At 44.0% G+C, this 22,075-nt stretch overlaps 1 protein-coding gene across 1 annotated transcript in view; it reads left to right on the forward strand.

Moving 5' to 3' along the window:
• Nucleotides 1-22,075, forward strand: part of GATAD2B (GATA zinc finger domain containing 2B) — a 119,709-nt gene that overhangs the window by 79,203 nt on the left and 18,431 nt on the right. Inside the window, exon 2 of the mRNA XM_003259332.3 lies at nt 16,578-16,913. Coding sequence (XP_003259380.1) covers nt 16,579-16,913 — 335 coding nt within the window. The 5' untranslated portion in view covers nt 16,578. The remainder of the gene's footprint in view (nt 1-16,577; nt 16,914-22,075) is intronic.

Here is a 22,075-nt window from a genome sequence, read left to right on the forward strand (position 1 = left end):
AACCCCATCTTTACAAACAACTTTTTTTTTTGTAAATGTCGCTTCTCTTCTAGTGGCTGAGGTAGGAGGATGGAATGAGGCCAGGAATTTAAGGCTGCAGATTGCTAAGATGGTGCCTGTGAATAGCCACTGCACTCCAGCCTGAGTAACATAGTGAGACCCCATATATTAGCCAGGCGTGGTGGTGTGCACCTGTAGTCCTAGCTGCTTGGGAGGCTGAGGTGGGAGGATTGCTTGAGCCCAGGAGGTCAAGGTTACAGTGAGACATGATCACGCCACTGCATTCCAGCCTGGGCAACAGAGTGAGATGCTGTCTCTTAAAAAAAAAAAAATTCAGGCACAGTGGCAAAAATTAACCTGGCATGGCAGCGTGAGCCTGTAATCCTAGCTACTTGGGAGGCTGAGGCGGGAGGATCACTTGAGCCCAGGAAGCGGAGGTTGCAGTGAGCCGACATGGGCCACTGCACTCCAGCCTGGGCAACAGCGAGACTCCGTCTCAAAAATAAACAGGCCGGGCGTGGTGGCTCATGCCTGTAATCCCAGCACTTTGGGAGGCCGAGGCGGACAGATCACGAGGTCAGAAGATGGAGACCATCCTGGCTAACATGATGTAACCCCGTCTCTACTAAAAATACAAAAAATTAGCCAGGCGAGGTGGCGGGCGCCTGTAGTCCCAGCTACGGGGGAGGCTGAGGCAGGAGAATGGCAGTGAACCCCGGGGGGCGGAGCCTGCAGTGAGCCGAGATCGTGCCACTGCACTCCAGCCTGGGCGTCAGCGAGACTCCGTCTCAAAAAAATAAATTAAATAAATAAATAAATAAATAAATAAATAAATAAGCCTGGGTGAGGTGGCTCATGCCTGTAATCCCAGCACTTTGGGAGGCCGAGGCGGGTGGATCACCTGAGGTCAGGAGTTTAAGACCACCCTGACCAACATGGTGAAACCCTGTCTCTACTAAAAATACAAAAAAGTTAGCCAGGAATGGTGGCAGGCGCCTGTAATCCCAGCTACTCCGGAGGTTGAGGTAGGAGAATTGCTTGAACCCGGGAGGCAGAGGCTGCAGTGAGCCGAGATCGTGCCATTGCACTCCAGCCTGGGCAACAAGTGAAACTCCATCTCATACATACATACATACATACATACATACATAAAAATTTTAAAAAACAAAAGCAAAAACAATATTGGAAAGAAAAATGAAGGATAGTACAGAAGTGATAATTTCTAAAAATATACAAACTATGCTATATATTATTAATTGTTACGTGTATATGCAATAAACATTAGAATGGAAACAACATCTGAAGGAGGAGGGAGGGCGAGAAAGGGTTGAGAGTGAAGTTACACAGTGCTTCAGATTTATCTAATGTTTTGTCTCACTAAAAATAGACCACATAGATGACTAACGACTAGTATCTAAAATACATAAAGAACTCTCAAAACTCAACAGTAAAAGGGAACAGCAAAGAGCTCTGTTAGGAAATGAGCAAAAGACATGAACAGAAGTTTCATGGAAGAGAATTACAGATGGCAAATAAACATGTAAAAAGAACATCATTAGCCATTAGGCAAATGAAAATTGAAACCACAATGAAATATTACCACACACCTATCCAAATGGCTTAAGTAAGAAATAATGACACCAGCCAGGTGCAGTGGCACACACTTCAAGTCGCTTCTCCTCTAGTGGCTGAGGTAGGAGGATGGAATGAGGCTAGGAATTCGAGGCTGCAGATTGTTAAGATGGTGCCTATGAATAGCCACTGCATTCCAGCCTGGGTAACATAGTGAGACCCCATCTATTAAATAACAGTAATAAAAATGACACCACCAAATGCTGGTGAGGGTGTGAAAAACCTGGATTTCTCATACATTGCATCTGGGGATATATGATGGTATAGCTACTCTGGAAAACAGATTGGCAGTTTCTTATAAAACCAAACATTCACTTACCATAAGACTCAGCAGTTGCACACTTGGGCATTTATCCCGGATAAATGAAAACTTTTCTACAAAAACTCTCCCATGAATGTTCATAGCAGCTTTATTCCTAATAGCCAAAAACTGAAAACAACTCAGATGTCCTTCAGTGAGTAAATAAACCATGGTACATCCATACCATGGAATACTACTCAGCAATAAAAAGGAAGAAACTGTTGGTACTTGCAGCCACTTGGATAAATCTCAAGGAAATTGTCCTAAGTGAAAAAGGCCAGTCCTAAAAGTTACATACTGTATGATTCCAACTTTATAATAGTTTGAAAAGCCAACATTTTAAAAACGGAGAACAGATTTGTGGCTTCTAGGAGTTAGGAATGAATGTGGCAGGAGATGGGAGGGGAGAGGCTAGATGTTGTTATAAAACGGTAACACGGGGGATCCTTGAGCTGATGGAACGGTGCTGTTTCTTAACTGTGATGATGGATACATGAACTTACAAATGTGACAAAATTGTGTAGAACTAAGTACATACAAATGAATACTAATAATATGGGAAATCTGAAGATCTGCTTATTGTATCAATGTTGATATCCTGCTGGTGATATGGTACTACAGTTTTGCCAGATGTTACCATTGGGGGTAACTATATAAAGGGTACATGGGATCTTCTTTATCTCCATCTTTTTTTTTTCTTTCTTTTTTTTTTGAGACGGAGTCTTGCTCTGTCACCCAGGCTGGAGTGCAGTGGCCTGATCTCAGTTCACTGCAACCTTTGCCTCCTGGGTTCATGCCATTCTCCTGCCTCAGCCTCCCGAGTAGCTCGGACTACAGGCGCACGCCACCATGCCCGGCTTTTTGTATTTTTAGTAGAGACGGGGTTTCACCGTGTTAGCCAGGATGGTCTCGATCGCCTGACCCCGTGATCTGCCCTCCTCGGCCTCCCAAAGTGCTGGGATTACAGGTGTGAGCCACCGTGCCCGGCCTGTCTCCATCTTTGAAATATTTTATTTTATTTTATTTTTATTTATTTATTTTTTTTTTTGAGACGGAGTCTCGCTCTGTCACCCAGGCTGGAGTGTAGTGGCGCGATCTCGGCTCACTGCAAGCTCCGCCTCCCGGGTTCACGCCATTCTCCTGCCTCAGCCTCTCTGAGTAGCTGGGACTACAGGCGCCCGCCACCACGCCCGGCTAATTTTTTGTATTTTTAGTAGAGACGGGGTTTCACCGTGGTCTCGATCTCCTGACCTCGTGATCCGCCCGCCTCGGCCTCCCAAAGTGCTGGGATTACAAGCATGAGCCACCGCGCCCGGCCTGAAATATTTTATAGTAAGAACAGTCTCTTCAGTGTGCACAGTAAAATTCTCTGTGACCATTTGAGACAAATCAGAAAAAATAGTGGAAACATAGAAATGAAAATTTTTTGCTTATTAATACTAAAAGTTCTTAGATTTTAAAAAGATAAATTAGAACTTACGAAAGTATTTTTTTAAGAATGTATTTTCAGCTGGACACAGTGGCTCACGCCTGTAGTCCCAGCACTTTGGGAGGCCAAGGCGGGTGGATTACCTGAGGTCGGGAGTTCGAGACCAGCTTCACCAACACAGAGAAACTCTGTCTCTACTAAAAATACAAAATTAGCCAGGCGTGGTGGCGCATGCCTGTAATCCTAGCTACTTGTGAGGCTGAGGCAGGAGAATTGCTTGAACCCAGGAGGCGGACGTTGTGGTGAGCTGAGATCACGCCATTGCCCTCCAGCCTGGGCAACAAGAGCAAAACTCCACCTAAAAAAATAGTAATAAGTATTTTCATCAGGGCGCAGTGGCTCATGCCTGTAACCCCAGCACTTTGGGAAGCTGAGGCAGGTGGATCACCTGAGGTCAGGAGTTCAAGACCAGCCTGGACAACATGGTGAAACCTCCGTCTCTACTAAAAATACAAAAAATTAGCCGGGCGTGATGGTGGATGCCTGTAATCCCAGCTACTCAGGAGGCTGAGGTAGAAGAATCGCTTGAACCCGGGAGGCGGAGGTAGCAGTGAGACAAGATTGTGCCATTGCACTCCAGCCTGGGCAACGAGAGTGAGACTCCGTCTCAAAAAAAAAAAAAAAAAAAAAAAAACAGAAAGTATTTTCATTTCTACTTAGGATTTTTAAACCAAAACAGCATTTTGTTTGTTTGTTTGAGACAGAATCTCACTTTGTCGCCAGGTCTAGACTGCAATGGCATGATCTCAGCTCACTGAAACCTCTGCCTCCTAGGTTCAAGTGATTCTCCTGCCTCAGCCTCCCAAGCAGCTGGGATTATAGGCACGCACCTGCCACCAGCCCAGCTAATTTTTTGTGTTTTTAGTAGAAACGGGGTCTCACCATGTTAGTCAGGCTGGTTTCAAACTCCTAACCTCAAGTGATCTGCCTGCTTTGGCCTCCCAAAGTGCTGGGATTACAGGTGTGAGCCACTGCACCCAGCCTTCAAAACAGTTTTTTAAACTTACTTTTTATGTGTTAAATACTATTGTTTTGTAAGGACTGTTGTCTCCTTCATTATAAATACTGATAACTTTTCGTAAGTAATATAACCATCTTATCTTTTAGACTATTGCTACTTTAAACTTTTAAGTTACATTATATAACTATAGGCTTCACTTTCATCATTTTTGAGAATTAGAGGTTTTCCAACCTAGCTAACAATTTAGATTTTTCTGTTCTCTGATGTGATGGAAGAACAAAGAACAAATATAAAGGGCCTTGTACATTGCCTTGTACAGAGCAGGTACTCCTGCGTATGTTAATTTATTTTGTTCACCCTCTTCATTCCCGTATCGTCTGTCTGCCTCTCAGGATCCTCTTAAGTCTTTGCTGCAAGTCCAGGTTTTGGTTTGATGTTGTCAGAAACTTTACAAGCATGAATGAGAGCTATTTCATTTGGCATTCTTGTTTCTTATAGGAGTCCAACAGCAAGTTTAAAGTTGGACATTTTTCTTTTTCTGCTACAGTTGTTTGACACAACTACTCTCTTCCTTAAACTTTCTTTTTTTTTTTTTTTTTTTGAGGCGGTCTCGTTCTGTCACCCAGGCTGGAGTGAAGTGACCTGATCTCAGTTCACTGCAACCTCTGCCTCCCAGATTCAAGTGATTCTCATGCCTCAGCCATCCAAGTAGCTGGGATTACAGGCATGCACCACCACAGCCAGCAATTTTTGTATTTTTAGTAGAGACAAGCTTTTGCCATGCTGGCCAGGCTGGTCTCGAACTCCCGGCCTCAAGTGATCTGCCATCCTCGGCCTCCCAAAGTGTTAGGATTACAGGCATGAGCCACTGTGCCCAGCCTCTGCCTTCTTATGTACTGCTTTTCCTCCTCACATTTCAGTAAAGAGAAAATTCACCCAAAGGCAAAAGCTGAAGCCAGGGAATAATCCTTTTCTCTGACCCCAAATCTAAGTCACCAACTCCTATCAATTCTATTTTCTTCCTCTGAATGTAAAAGAGAAAATATGCACATGGTGGCTTGCATCTGTAGTTCCAGCTACTCAGGAGGCTGAGGCATGAGAGTCTCTTGAACCCGGGGGCCCAGGCTTCAGTGAGCCATGATCGCACCACTGTACTCCAGACTGGATGACAGAGTGAGACTCGAAAAAAGGAGGAAAAAAAAGAAAAAAGGCAGGGTGCGTCTCTTTGCAGTGAGCTGAGATTGTGCCATTGCACTCCAGCCTGGGCAACAGAGCAGAAACTCCATCTCAAAACAAAAAGGCAGAGAAAATGAGTTCATGTAAACATCCAATTATGTGTTTTTGTTATATGCACTTCTTTCTGTTGGAATGAAATTCTGGAAAACAGTAACCTAGTCTTTTTCCAAAAATCTTTACTCCTAATGCCTGACTTTGACACATAGTATATGATTAATATTTGTGGGGTGGATGGATGGATAGATGTGCAGATAAATGAATACTACAGTACTTGCTTCTTAAGATTCTGGCTCTGAGAAGGGTGTTGTACTGTGTAATAGATTTTGTAAATGAGCTAGACCTGTGTTGTAATTCCAGATTTACTCTCTAAAGCTTTGCAGTTGGAATACACCTCTTCCCACCTGTGAAGTAGAAACAATACTACCTACTTAGTAGCTTGTTGAAAAGATGTAAGTAAGTTTCTTCTCCAACTGGAATGGAGAAAAAAGTATTTAAGTAAGAATACATGATAAAGTGCCCAATAGCATGTTTGGATTTAAGTGGGTGGTTAAGAAATAGTATCTGTTATTATTAGGATCACAGAAGAAACAAAAAAAGATTGGTTAGGCATTAAAAGGCAACATGCAACATTCATTTTACAAAATTTTCTTTTTTTTGCAGAGGAATATTTATGTGATAAGTTTTCAGTGAATATTAGTTTTACAGTTTTATAATAGGGGACATAATTTAACTGTAGAATTTTTTTTAGTATATTTACAAAGTTGTGCAACCATGACAACAGTCCGTTTTAGAAGAACATTTCCAATCACCCTAAAAAGATCATGTGTGCCCTTCTGTAATCAGTTATGTTGGATTTTGTTTTTGCAATTTTATTGTGGTAAAATGTATGTAACATAGAATTTACCATCTTAACCATTTGTAAGTATATAATTCAGTGGATTTAAGTACATTCACATTGTTTTGCAACCATCACCACTATCTACTTACAGAACTTTTTCTTCATCCCAGGGACTCTGTTCCCATTAAACAATCACACCTCACCCCCCACCCCTACCTTAGCTGGAAACCTCTATCCTACTGTGTTTTTTTTTTTTTTTAATTTTTGTTTTTGGGTTTTTTTGTTTTTTGTTGTTGTTGTTGTTGTTTTTGAGATAAGGGCATCTTACTCTGTTGCCTAGGCTGGTCTTCAACTCCTGACACTCAAGCATTCCTCCCACCCCAGCCTCACAAGTAGCTAGAATTATAGGCACTTGCCACCATGCTCAGCCCGCTATTATACTTTCTATCTCTAGGTACCTCATATATGTGGAACCATACAATATTTATCCTTTTGTGTCTGTTTTGTTTTACTCGCATAATATTTTCAAAGTTCGTCCATTTTACATTGGATTTTGAGGCAGGCGTGGTTCTGAGTGCATAAAATTGAGGTTTATAGATTAGTAAAGACAAGAGTAGCTGTGGACAGATTGGTCAGCATTCTCTAGCTATCTATTAGGAAAGACTTACCTCAGACATTCAGGTATCTGGGTTCTGGTTTCTCGCAACCTCTAATGGGTCAGTTTCTTTCTTGAATCATTAATGTATAGTAAGGGGAAATTATTTGACTTACTTTCAGCTGTTTGTATAATGATCAGTTCAAGGAGCTAAGGTAATGATGGCACCCCAAACTCTAGCTCTAGGTTATTGAATTTTGTTGTTTTGTCATATACTATCAGTGCTCGTGAATATATCTCAAAACTTAGAATACTGTAGTATATCAACTTAAATGTATATCTTGCTATGTGTACTTAAGAGACAGGGTCTTGCTCTGTCACCCAGGCTGGAGTAGAGTGGCGCAATCATAGCTCACTGCAGCCTCAAACTCCTGGGCTCAAATGATCTTCCCACCTCAGTCACCATGCCTGGCTAATTTTTTTTTTTTTTTTTTAATTTTTTTAGGCTGGGTGCAGTGGCTCACGCCTGTAATCCCAACACTTTGGGAGGCCAAGGTGGGTGGATCACTTGAGGTCAGGAGTTCAAGACTAGCTTAGCTAACATGATGAAACCTCGTCTCTACTAAAAATACAAAAATTAGCCGAGTATGGTGGCGAACACCTGTAATCTCAGCTACTCGGAAGGCTGAGGCATGAGAATCACTTGAACCTGGGAGGCTTGCGGTGAGCCAAGGTTGTGCCATTGCACTCCAGCCTGGGTGACAGACTGTCTCAAAAAAATAAAAATAAATAAATTTTTTTTTAGAGATGAGTCTCCCAGGATGGTCTCAAACTCTCAGCCTCCAATGATCCTCTTGCGTCACTGGGATTACACACACAAGCCACTGCCTTAACTGTGTACTTTTCTAAAGTACAGACATACCTCAGAGATTTTGTATGTTCTATTCCAGACCACCACAATAAAGCAAATATTGCAATAAAGCAAGTCACACAATTTTTTTGGTTTCCCAGTGTATATAAAAGTTATGTTTAGGCCAGACGCAGTGGCTCACTCCTGTAATCACTCTAGGAGACTGAGGCTCACTCTGGGAGGCTGAGGCAGGAGGATTGCTTGAAGTCAGGAGTTTGAGACCAGCCTGGTCAACATGGTGAAACCTCGTCTCTACTAAAAATACAAAAATTAGCTGGGCATAGTGGTATGCACCTGTAATCCCAGCTACTCAGGAGGCTGAGGCAGTAGAATCGCTTGAACTCAAGAGGCAGAGGTTGTAATGAACCGAGATCACGCCACTCCACTCCAGCCTGGACGACAGAGCAAGGCTCCGTCTCAAAAAAAAAAAAAATAAAATAAAAGTTATGTTTATATTATGCTGTAGTCTATTAAGTGCAATAGGATTATGTCTAAAAAAACAATGAATACGTCTTAAATAAAAAACACTTTCTTGCTAAAAAGTGCTAACAATCATCTGAGCCTTCAGCAAGTCATTATCTTTAGCTGGTAGAATGTCTTGCCTCCATGTGGATGACTGCTCACCCATTAGTGTGGTGGTTGCTGAAGGTTGGGGTAACCTGGCAATTTTTTTTTTTTTTTTGAGATTACAGGCGTGAGCCACTGTGCCTGCCCAACCTGGCAGTTTCTTAAAATAAGATGATGAAGTTTGCCACATGGATTGACTCTCCTTTCATGAAAGATTTTCACATAGCATGTGGTACTGTTTAATACCATTTTATCCACAGTAGAACTGCTTTCAACATTGGTGTCATTTCTCTCAAACCCTGCTGCTGCTTTGTCAACTTAAGTTTATGGAATATTCTGAATCTTCTGGTGTCATTTCAACAGTGTTCACAGCATCTTACCAGGAGTAGATTACATCTTAAGAAACCACTTTCTTTGCTCATCCATAAGAAGCAAGCTCCTTATCCATTCAAATTTTTGTTTTTTGTTTTTGTTTTTTAAAGAGACTCAGTTGTGGTCTGTCACCCAAGCTGGAGTGCAGTGACATGATCGTAGCTCATTGTAGCCTCAAACTCCTGGGCTCACGCAATCCTGTCGCCTCACCCTCCTGAGTGAGGTGCATGCCACCGTGCCCAACTAATTTTTTTTTTATTTTTTGTAGAGATAGGGTCTCACCACGGTGAAACCCCGTCTCTACTAAAAATACAGAAAAATTAGCCGGGCGTGGTGGTGGTCGCCTGTAGTCCCAGCTACTCGGAGAAGCTGAGGCAGAAAAATGGCGTGAACCCGGGAGGCGGAGCTTGCAGTGAGCCGAGATTGCGCCACTGCACTCCAGCCTGGGCGACAGAGCGAGACTCCGTCTCAAAAAAAAAGAGATAGGGTTTCACTTTGTTGTCCAGGTTGGTCTCGAACTCCTGGGCTCAAGTGATCCTCCTGTCTCAGCCTCCCAAAGTGCTGGGATTACAGGCATGAGCCACTGTGCCTTGCCCAGGCTCCCTTCTAATTGTAGTTTTCTTGCTGTTTCTACCACTTTTGCAGTCATTTCCTCCATTGAAACCTTGAACCTGTCAAAGGTCATGTATGAAAGTTGTAATCAACTTCTTTCAAATTCCTGTTAATGTTGATAGTTTTAGGCTGGGCGTGGTGGCTCACACCTGTAATCCCAGCAGTTTAGGAAGCCGAGGCAGGCAGATCACCTGAGGTTGGGAGTGCGAGACCAGCCTGACCAACATAGAGAAACCCTTTCTCTACTAAAAATACAAAATTAGGTGGGCCTGGGGTGGCACATGCCTGTAATCCCGGCTACTCGGGAGGCTGAGGCAGGAGAATTGCTTGAACCTGGGAGGTGGAGGTGAGCCAAGATCGCACCATTGCACTCCAGCCTGGGCAACAAGAGCAAAACTCCATCTAAAAAAAAAGAAAAAGAAAAGAAAAATGTTAATAGTTTTACTTCCTCCTGCAATGGTAAATAATTTCCAGGAGGTTTTTAAAATTTTTATTTTTATAGAGACAGGGTCTTGGCTGGGCGCGGTGGTCATGCCTATAATCCCAGCACTTTGGGAGGCTGAGGCGGGCAGATCACAAGGTCAGGAGCTCGAGACCATCCTGGCTGACACGGTGAAACCCCGTCTCTAGCAAAAATACAAAAAATTAGCTGGGCATGGTGATGGGCGCTTGTAATCCCAGGTGCTCGGGAGGCTGAGGCAGGAGAATGGCATGAACCCAGGAGGTGGAGGTTGCAGTGAGCTGAGGTTGCGCCACTGCACTCCAGCCTGGGCAACAGAGTGAGACTCTGTCTCAAAAACAAACAAACAAAAAACAAACAAACAAAAAACAAAAAAAAAAGAGACAGGGTCTTACTGTGTTGCCCAGGCCAGTGTGAAACTCCTGGGCTCAAGTGATCCTCCCACGTTGGCCTCGAAAGCACTGGAATTACTTGTGTGAGCCACCATGCTTGGCCTGAAATATATTAATATTTCTTTATTTTTTTTTTTTTGAGACTGAGTTTTGCTCTTGTTGCCTAGGCTGGAGTGCAGTGGCATGATCTTGGCTCACTGCCACCTCCCCCTCCCAGGTTCAGGCGATTCTCCTGCCTCACCCTCCCACGTAGCTGGGATTACAGGCATGTGCTGCCACGCCTAATTTTGTATTTTTAGTACAGACAGGGTTTCACCATGTTGGTCAGACTGGTCTCGAACTCCTGACCTTAGGTGATCCACCTGCCTTGGCTTCCCAAAGTGCTGGGATTACAGGCGTGAGCCCCCATGCCCAGCAATATTTCTTACATAGTAAGACTTGAAAGTCAAAATTACTTCTTGATTCATGGTCTGTAGAATGGATGTGTTAGCCACATGAAAACAACATTAATCTCCTTGTTCATCTCCATCAGAGCTCTTGGTGACTGGGTGCATTGTCAGTGAGCAGTAATATTTTGAAAGGGTTCTTTTTTCTGAGCGGTAGATCTCAGCCATGAGCTTAAAATATTCTGTAAACCATACTGTAAACCATACTGTAAACAGATGTGCTGTCATCCAGACGTCATTGTTCCATTGAGAGAGTGCAGGCAGAGTAGATTTAGCCTAATTCTTACCTTTTTTCTAAGAGATGGAGTCTTGCTATGTTGTCCAGGCTGGAGTGCAGTGGCTATTCACAGGTGCAATCATAGTGCTCTACAGCCTCAAAGTCCTGAGCTCAGGCAACTCTGCTGCCTTAGCCTCCCACATAGCTGAGACTACTGGTGTGCACTACTATGCCCAGTTTATTTAACATAATTCTTAAGGGCCCTAGAATTGTTGGAATGGTAAATGATCACTGACTTCAATTTGAAGTCACCAGCCATATTAGCCTCTAACAAGAGAGTCAGCCTGTCTTTTGAAGATTTGGAGCCTGGTATTGACATCTCTCTATGAAAGTCTTCTAGTAGAAGGCTATTTTATCTACATTGAAAATGTACTATTAACATGGGCTTATAGATGAAAACAGCAGACACTGAGTACTCCAAAAAGGGGAGGAATGGAGTGGGAGATAAGCGTTGAAAAACTACCCATTGGGTACTATGTTAGTTATTTGGGTGATGAGTTCAATAGAAGCTCAAGCCCCAGAATTATGCAGTATATCCATTTAATATATCTACACATGTATCCCTTAAATCTAAAATAAAAACTAGAAAATTTTAAAAAGGGAAAAAAATGTACTGTTAATGTGTCACCTTTGTTGGTTATCACAGCTAGATCTTACGGATAACTTGCGTTAGCTTCTACATCAGGGCTTGGCTACTGCTGTACCTTGTACTTTTGTGTTATGGCGTGACTTCTTAAACCTCATGAACCAGCCTCTGCTAGTTTCCAGCTTTTTTTCTGCAGCTTCCTCATCTCTCCCAGCCTTCACAGAATTGAAGAGAGTTAGGGCCTGATTCTGAATTAGGCTGTGGCTTAAAGGAATATTGTGGCTGGTTTGATCTTGCCAGTGCTCTAAAACTTTCTCCATATTGCCAGTAAGGCCTTTGCACTTTGCCATTATTTGTGTGTTCACTGGAGTAGCACTTTTAATTTCCTTCAGGAACTTTTCCTTTGCATTCACAACTTGGCTGTTTTTTGTTTTTTTTTTTTGAGACGGAGTCTCGCCCTGTTGCCTAGCCTGGAGTGCAATGGTGTGACCTTGGCTCACTGCAAACTCCACCTCCTGGGTTCAAGTGATTCTCCTGCCTCAGCCTCCCAAGTAGCTGGGATTACAGGCGCGTGCCACCATGCCTGGCTAATTTTTTGTATCTTTAGTAGAGACGGGGTTTCATCATATTGGCCAGGCTGGTCTCGAACTCCTGACCTCGTGATCTGCCAACCTCGGCCTCCCAGAGTGCTGGGATTACAGGTGTGAGCCACCACACCCGGCCACAATTGGCTAACTGTTAAATGCAAGAGGGCTAGCTTTCTGCCCATCTTGGTTTTCAACATGCTTTCCTCACTAAGCTTAATCATTTCTAGCTTTTTATTTAAAGTGAGAGATGTGTGACTCTTCCTTTCATTTGAACACTTAGAGACCCTTGTAGGGTTATTAATTGGTCTAATTTCAATATTGTTGTATCTCATAGTAAAGAAGCTGGAGAAAGAGAGAGGTGGGAGAACAGCCAGTCTGTGGAACAGTTAGAACACACACAGCATTTATTGATTAAGTTTGCCATCTTCTGAGTACAGTTCATGGTGCCCCAAAACAAAATAGTAACATCAAAGATACTGATGATTACCAAAATGTGACACAGAGACAAAGTGAGGACATGCTGTTAGAAAAATGGTACCATTAGGGTTGCTCAATACAGGGTTACCACAAACATTCGTTTGTTGTTGTTGTTGTTGTTGTTGTTGTTGTTGTTTGACAACAACATGGAGTGCAATGGTGCGATCTTGGCTCACTGAAACCTCTGCCTCCTGGGTTCAAGCGATCCTCCTGCCTCAGCCTCCCAAATAGCTGGGATTACAGGCATGTGCCACAACACCCGACTAATTTTTGTATTTTTAGTAGAGACAGTGTTTCACCATGTTGGCCAGGCTGGTCTTGAACTCCTGACCTCAAGTGATCCGCCCGCCTTGGCTTCCCAAAGTGCTGGGATTATAGGCGTGAGCCACTGTGCCTGGCCTTGTTTTCCTTTAACAAAGTATCTGCAAAGCACAATAAAGTGAAATGCAATAAAATGAGGCATGGCTGTACTTTTTGCATCTAGGTGTATAATCAGTTGAGTGGCAGACTTTTCCTACTCTCCCCAACTCACCATGGTATGCCCAGTTTACTACTCTCAGTTATATAGTGTTGATTGAACTACTAAAGACATTGTTAACTATAGAGTTAGGGTGGTGTTCTGTAGCACTCCACTTTCTAGTTACTCCATCCGAAGATATTTTTCAGAGGTAAATTGGGAGGTGAAGTGTGATTAAAATGTTCTAAAGTTGATTATAATGATAGCTGCACAGCTCTGAATATACTAAACATCACTGAATTGTACACTTTACATAGGTGAATTGTATGATACGTGAATTATATCTCAGTAAAGCTATTGTTTTTTTTTTTTTTGTTTTTTTTTTTTTACTTTAAGTTCTGGGATACATGCACAGAACCTGAAGGTTTATTGCATAGGTATACATGTGCCATGGTGGTTTGCAGCAGCTATCAACCCGTCATCTAGGTTTTAAGCCCCACATGCATTAGATACTTGTCCTAATGCTCTCCTTCCTTTTGCCTCCTATTCCCCAACAGACCCAGGTGTGTGATGTTCCCCCTCCCTGTGTCCATGTGTTCTCATTGTTCCACTTACGAGTGAAAACATGCAGTGTTTGGTTTTCTGTTTCTTTGTTAGTTTGCTGAGATTGATGGCTTCCAGCTTCATCCATTTCCCTGCAAAGGACATGAACTCATTCTTTTTTTATGGCTGCTACAGCTATTCTTTAAAAAGAGAGGGAATTAAGAAGCATAACCCCAAAATTCAGAAGTTTGGGTTCTGACTTTTATCTCTAAAAGGTGTATTTCTGCCTATAATCCCAAGCGCTTTGACAGGCTGAGGCAGGAGGATCATTTGAGCCCAGGAGTTCCAGACCAGCCTGGGCAACATAGTGAGACCTTGTCCTACAAAAAACTAAAAAATTAGCCCAGTGTGGTGGCATGCATCTCTAGCTACTCAGGAGGCTGAGGCGTAGAGGATTGTTGGAGCCCTAGAGTTTGAAGCTGCAATAAGCTATGATTGTGCCACTTGCACCCTAGCCTGGGTGATAGAGTGAGACCCTATCTCTCAAAAATAAAAATAAAAACAGGCCAGGCACAGTGGCTAATGCCTGTAATCCCAGCACTTTAGGAGGCCGAGGCAGGCAGATCACAAGGTCAAGAGATTGAGACCATCCTGGCCAACATGGTGAAACCCCGTCTCTACTAAAAATACAAAAATCAGCTGGACATGGTGGCACACACCCGTAGTCCCAACTACTTGGGAGGCTGAGGCAGGAGAATTTTTTGAACCTGGGAGGCGGAGGTTATAGTGAGCTGAGATCGCACCACTCCACTCCAGCCTGGCAACAGAACAAGAGTCCATCTCAAATAAATCAATAAATACATAAATACAAATATAATGAAGGGTGTGTGTTTCATTTTTTGGTCTTGTTTTGTTTTTGTTTTGAGACAGAGTTTCACTCTGTCACCCAGGCGTTTTTAGTAGAGACAGGGTTTCACCATGTTGGCCAGGCTGGTCTCGAACTCCTGACCTCAAGTGATCTACCCACCTCAGCCTCCCAAAGTGCTGGGATTACAAGCGTGAGCCACTACACCCGGCCTCTGCTTTGTCTTATTTTTCATTGCAACTGGAAAAGAATCTTTTTAATTTTATTAATTAATTAATTAATTCATTCATTCTTTGAGACAGAGTCTCGCTCTGTCACCCAGGCTGGGGTGCAGTGGCGAGATCTCAGCTCATTGCAGCCTCCGCCTCCTGGGTTCAAGCAGTTCTTTGCCTCAGCTTCCCAAGTAGCAGGGATTACAGACACCCGCCACCACTCCCGGCTAAGTTTTTATATTTTTAGTAGAGATGGGGTTTCACCATCTTGGCCAGGCTGGTCTTGAACTCCTGACCTCGTGATCCACCCTCCTCAGCCTCCCAAAATGCTGGGATTATAGGTGTGAGCCACCGCGCCCAGCCCTGGAATAGAAAAAAATTTTAAGTACTCCATTTTTACAAATGAAATTGAAACTTGGGAAGGTAAAATAACTTACTAAATATTTGATCTGGTTAACGTAAGTAGCAATTTTAACCTGTGTTTCTTTGACTTAAAAGATTTTCTTACTACTTTATCTTTGTTGTTTCCTACCAGGACAACAACCCTGGATTTGAAAGTGTTGGAGAAAATCTAAATCTGAATTTGCATTTAGATTTTTTTTTTTTTTTTTTTTTTTTGAGACAGAGTCCCGCTGTCGCCCAGGCTGGAGTGCAGTGGCCCGATCTTGGCTCACTGCAGGCTCCGCCCCCTGGGGTTCACACCATTCTCCTGCCTCAGCCTCCCAAGTAGCTGGGACTACAGGTGCCCGCCACCTCGCCCGGCTAATTTTTTGTGTTTTTAGTAGAGACGGGGTTTCACTATGTTAGCCAGGATGGTCTCGATCTCCTGACCTTGTGATCCGCCTGCCTCGGCCTCCCAAAGTGCTGGGATTACAGGCGTGAGCCACCGCGCCCGGCCATTAGATTTTTTTTTGTTATTTCTTGGAGACAGAGCCTCACTGTATCACCCCAGCTGGAGTTCAGTGGTATGACTAGGCTCAGCGCAGCCTCAACCTCCTGGGCTCAAGCAATCCTCCCACCTTAGCCTCCCAAGTAGCTGGGACTACAGGCATGTACCACTATGCCTGACAAATTTTTAATTTTTTTGTAGAGATGGGGTCTCACCATTTTGCCCAGGCTGGGCTTGAACTCCTGGGCTCAAGCCGTCCTCCCACCTCAGCCTCTGGAGGAGCTGGGAATACAAGTCGAGTCACCATGTCCGGCCTACATTTAGATTTTGTTAGTGTAAAAAAAATCAAAGTGAAAAGGGAAGATAATGATTAATTAGCTTGTCGTTAACACTTTTTCTTCATGAGTAAAGAAAAAAATAGTGCTTCTTATCAGGCTAAGCACCCGAGTTCTTCGTTTTAAAAAGCATCTTAAGTGTCTTCAGATTTTGAATCTGCTAACCCTGGTAACATGCAGTTTACCTATATAACAAACCTGCACATGTACCCTTGAATATAAAATAAAAGCTAAAAAAAAAAAAAAAAGATTTTCAATCTGTATCCATATAGAATTAAGGGCAGATATCAACAGGCCTTGCTTATGTAGATTTAAGTTTACTTAAATTGCTGAGGTTGAATGGAGAAATCTCCTTTAATATAAATGTTCTAGGACAATATCACGTAGGACATTAGCATAGTTAACTTTGAACTTTGTGTGTGTGTGTATGTGCGTGTGAGAGAGAGATTCTTGTTAATAACTTTACCATTCCACCTTTTTTAAAATGGACTATTTAAGGGACTTTATTCTGATCTTACTTGTATTTTTCTTTCCATAGGATGGATAGAATGACAGAAGATGCTCTTCGCTTGAATCTGTTGAAGCGGAGCTTGGACCCAGCAGATGAGCGAGATGATGTCCTGGCGAAGCGACTCAAAATGGAGGGGCATGAGGCCATGGAACGTCTGAAAATGTTGGCATTGCTCAAAAGGAAGGATTTGGCAAATCTTGAGGTGTCACATGAGTTACCCACCAAACAGGATGGCAGTGGTGTTAAGGGCTATGAAGAAAAACTTAATGGGAATCTCAGGCCTCATGGAGACAACAGGACTGCTGGAAGGCCAGGCAAAGAAAACATCAATGATGAGCCTGTGGATATGAGTGCTAGACGGAGGTATGGCTCAGTTCAGCTGCCTCCAGGGATAGGGTCGTCTCATAAAGCCTGTGAAAATGGAATGAATTCCAATGAGAGGAGGGTGTTTTTCATCTAAAGATTCTTAAAAGAAGATATATCATCAAGTTTGACCATAAATCCATTTTCTTTCCAAATGAAACCAGGTGCCTCAAAAACTGCTTAGCCTACAGAGAATCGTAGTTCTTACTCTTAAGAGAAAAAATGGTCATTTTTAGATAAAGGGGGCACTAGAGAGCTGATAGGCCAAATGGAAGTGATTAATATATACCTTCACTCTAATCTTCATGGCTGTCTTAGGAGGAGGAAAATAGTCTTTTTGTCAGATAATTCCAGGAGTTTTAGGATGTATTTATTGTGGAGTCCCAGCTTTTATTACATCCAAAACGTGGGCCTAGCTTTTCTTGTGTCAGAAAGCAAATTATCTTCATGTGGTAAGTCCCTGCATTCTTGCTGTATCTGTACCACTTCCCCCAGCTCCCCCATGTACATATACATTCATTTGTACATGTATGTTACTCTTTCACTCACTCACACATGCAACATGTTTTCCCAGGCCTTTTTTTCTGGTGTCTTTCAAGGTTGAGTACTTGAAACTGTAGAGCACACAGTAAGGAGAGGTACCTGGAACTGGCCAGTGGTTGTCTACCTGTGCAGTGAATCATAGTATAGATAACCCTAGTTTGGGTTTTTTTTCTTTTTGTTTTTTTGGTGCTTGTTTTTTTTTTTTTTTTTTTTTTTTGAGGTAAGGTCTTGCTCTGTTGCCTAGGCTGGCGTGTAGTGAGTGGCTAGACCCCTGGATTCAAGCGATCTTCCCACCTCAACCCCAACCCACACCCCACCCCGCTGAGTAGCTGGGACTATAGGCACATCCCACCATGCCCATCTAATTTTTTTTTTTTTTTTTGAGACGGAATCTCGCTGTTTCACCCAGGCTGGAGTGCAGTGGCGCAATCTCGGCTCACTGCAGGCTCCGCCCCCCTGGGGTTCACGCCATTCTCCTGCCTCAGCCTCCCGCGTAGCTGGGACTACAGGCGCCCGCCACCTCGCCCGGCTAATTTTTTTTTTGTATTTTTAGTAGAGACGGGGTTTCACCGTGTTAGCCAGGATGGTCTCGATCTCCTGACCTCGTGATCCGCCTGCCTCGGCCTCCCAAAGTGCTGGGATTACAGGCGTGAGCCACCGCGCCCGGCCTCTAATTTTTATATTTTTGTAGAAACAGATTTTTGCCATATTACCCAGGCTGGTCTCGAATTCCTGAGCTCAAGTGATCCTCCCTCCTCGGCCTCCCAAAGTGCCGGATTACGGGCATGCACCATAGCATCCAGCCAGGTTTTTTTTTTTTTTTTAAGACATAAAGCCTGTTTCACTTTGTCACAGTCTTGAGTGCAGTAGCATGATCATAGCTCATTGTAACCACCAACTCCTGGGCTCAAGTTATCTTCCCGCCCTAGCCTCCCAAGTAGCTGGGACTACAGGTGTGTATCATCACACCCAGCTAATTTTTGAATACTTTTGTAGAGACAGAGTCTCACTATGTTGCCCAGGCTGGTCTCAAACTCTCAGCCTCAAGTCATCTTCCCACATTGGCCTCCCAAAGTGCTGGGACTACTGTTGTGAGCCACCACACCCAGCTTATAACCCAAGTTTTTTGGTTTTTTTTTGTGTGTGCGTGTGTGTGTTTGAGATTGAGTTTCACTTTTTGCCCAGGCTGAGTGCAATGGTACGATCTCGGCCCACTGCACCTCCACCTCCTGGGTTCAAGTGATTCTCTTGCCTCTCTACTCCGCTAAGTAGCTGGGATTACAGGTGCGTGCCAGCATACCCAGTGAATTTTGTATTTTTAGTAGAGATGGGGTTTCACCATGGTAGCCCGGCTGGTCTCGAACTCCTGACCTCAGGTGATCTGCCCACCTCTGCCTCCCAAAGTGCTGGGATTATAGGCATGAGCCACCACACCCAGCCAACCCTAGCTTTTAAAACATTCAGTTTAGGCCGGGTGCAGTGGCTCTCGCCTGTAATCCCAGCACCTTGGGAGGCCGAGGCGGGTGGATCACGAGGTCAGGAGATCGAGACTATCCTGGCTAACACCGTGAAACCCCGTCTCTATTAAAAATACAAAAAATTCGCCAGGCGTGGTGGCAGGTGCCTGTAGTCCCAGCTACTCGGGAGGCTGAGGCAGGAGAATGGTGTGAACCCGGTAGGCGGAGGTTGCAGTGAGCCGAGATTGCTCCACTGCACTCCTGGGCGACAGAGCGAGACTCTGTCTGAAAAAAAAAATCAGTTCATAAATAGTTCAGAAACAGCTGATAGCTGTGAGAATTAGTCTTCAGTGTTCAGTTGCCCTCCAAATGACCTTGCTGAGTTTGTTGTAGGACTCATCCAAAGCAGAATCTCTAAGAAGCTGGACTGGTGGAGAATGAAGAAGAAAGGAATGGTTATAACCTTACACATGTTACTTCCTCTACCTTTTGATGTCTACTTACTGGTCTTGTCCCAGGATTATTTTTTAAAACCACACTTCACAAGCAAACATTATTCTTGGTAGTAACATTAAAAACTCTTAGTAAGCGGTGGCTCACACCTGTAATCCCAGCACTTTGAGGCCGAGGCGGGTGGATCACCTGAGGTCAGGAGTTTGAGACCAGCCTGGCCAACATGGTGAAACCTTGTCTCTACTAAAAATATGAAAAAATTGGGCCGGGCGCAGTGGCTCACACCTGTAATCCCAGCACTTTGGGAGGCCGAGGCGGGCGGATCACGAGATCAGGAGATCGAGACCATCCTGGCTAACAGGTGAAACCCCGTCTCTGCTAAAAATACAGAAAAATTAGCCGGGCGTAGTGGTGGGCGCCTGTAGTCCCAGCTACTTGGGAGGCTGAGGCAGGAGAATGGCGTGAACCTGGGAGGCGGAGCTTGCAGTGAGCCGAGATTGCGCCACTGCACTCCAGCCTGGGCAACAGAGCGAGACTCCGTCTCAAAAAAAAAGAAAAAATTAGCCAGGTGTGGTGGCACACACCTGTGTTCCTAGCTACTTGGGAGGCTGAAGAGTGAGAATTGCTTGAACCCGGGTGGTAGAGGTTGCAGTGAGCTGAGATCACGCCACTGCACTCCAGCCTGGGTGACAGAGTGAGACTCTGTCTTAATTTTTTAAAAAAAAGCAAAAACAACCACAAAAAAACCTCTTAGGAAACCTCAGGCAGATTCCCTAGAGGTCCTGGAAGAGGAGAAAAATACTTGTTGTAGGTAGTGCCAGCAGAATATATAAGTAGGTTCATTTTTAGATTGTTTGAAAGAAAAGGATATGGGTGAATGAGATCATGAACCTGAGCAACCTACTTGCTTTTATAATCTCCCTTACCCTTCTGGAGCAAGTAACTTATACTACTTCATTGGGGAGAAAGATTAAAGAAATGTTAGGTGGATTCTTCACATCCCAAATTGGAACTCTTAAATGCATTTTTCTTTCCTTTCCTTCCCTTTCCCTTTCCTGACAAGGCCACGCTCTGTCGCCCTGGCTGGAGTGCAGTGTGGCACGATCTCCACTCACTGCAACCTCCACCTCCCAGGCTCAAGCAATCCTCCCTCCTCAGCCTCCCAAGTAGCTGGGACTACAGGCATGTGCCCCTGTACCCAGCTAATTGTTTTGTATTTTTAGTAGAGACGAGGTTTCGCTGTGTCACCCAGGCTGGTCTCTAACTCCTGGACTCAAGTGATCTGCCCACCTTTGCCTCCTAAAGTGCTGGGAATACAGGCATGAGCCACCATGCCGGGCCCAACATTTTTCATAGAAACTTTGTTAACACATTTTTTTTTTCCTGTTTTCAGTCCTGCTCCTTCTGTAGACATTTTGGTAAGATCTTATTAGTGATATTGGAATTGTATTATATTACAGATAGATACAGTATATGTTAAAAAGTCAGACTTCCTGAAAACCCAACTTTTTTTTTTTTTTTAGACAGAGTCTCACTCTGTTGCCCAGGCTGGAGTGCGGTGGCACGATCTTGGCTCGCTGCAACCTCTGTCTCCTGGGTTCAAGCAATTCTCCTGCCTCAGCATCCTGAGTAGCTGGGACTACATGCCGGCTAATTTTTGTATTTTTAGTAGAGATGGGGTTTCACCATGTTGGCCAGATGGTCTCGATCTCCTGACCTTGTGATTCACCCACCTTGGCCTCCCAAAGTGCCGGGATTATAGGCATGAGCCACCACGCCCAGCCAAACCCAACAATTTTTTTTTAAATGTTATGTTGGGGTGATTTTTTAAAATCATTTAAAGAGATGGGGTGTTGCTGTGTTGCCGAGGCTGATGATGTGCATTGGCTGTTCACAAGCACTGTCATAGTGCACTATTTCCTCAAATTCCTGGGCTCAAGCAGTCCTCCCCACTTGGCTTCCTGAGTAGCTGGGACTATTAGGCATGGGCCGCTGTACCCAACATGGGGTGATCTTTTGAAACAATCCTCTGGAAGCGTGGGACTCCAGATATACTGACAGCTATTTCCACTTAGCCCCGAGATGTATAAGAATGAACAAAGCTGCCGGGCACGGTGGCTCACACCTGTAATCCCAGCACTTTGGGAGGCCGAGGCGGGAGGATCATCTGAGGTCAGGAGTTCGAGACCAGCCTGGCCAACATGGTGAAACCCTGTCTCTACTAAAAATACAAAAATTAGCCAGGCATGGTGGCGGGTGCCTACTTAGAAGGCTGAGGCAGGAGAATTGCTTGAACCCAGGAGGCGGAGTTGTAGCAAGCAGAGATTGCACCACTGCACTCCAGCCTAGGCGACAGACCAAGACCCTGTCTCCAAAACACAAACAAACAAAAAAAACCCGATAGATTCCCAGCAAGGAGAACCGTAGTTTCTTTGATAGTGATAAAAAGAGGAAAGGGCTGGGTGCAGTGGTGCATGCCTGTATTCCCAGCACTTTGGGAGGCCCAAGTGGGAGGATTGCTTGAGTGCAAGAATTTGAGATCTGTCTGGGCAACATAGTGGTACCTCATCTCTATCAAGAAAAAATGAAAGAATTTGAAAGCAGAAGGCAAGAGAAGTTCTTAACATAATAGCCATGTCATAATAGCCTAAATATCTTATTTTACCATCAGTTGGGCAAGTTACGATACCTGTGAAATAAGGTATGTAT

Source organism: Nomascus leucogenys, chromosome 12 (assembly GCF_006542625.1).
Source record: "Nomascus leucogenys isolate Asia chromosome 12, Asia_NLE_v1, whole genome shotgun sequence".
NCBI lineage: Eukaryota > Metazoa > Chordata > Mammalia > Primates > Hylobatidae > Nomascus > Nomascus leucogenys.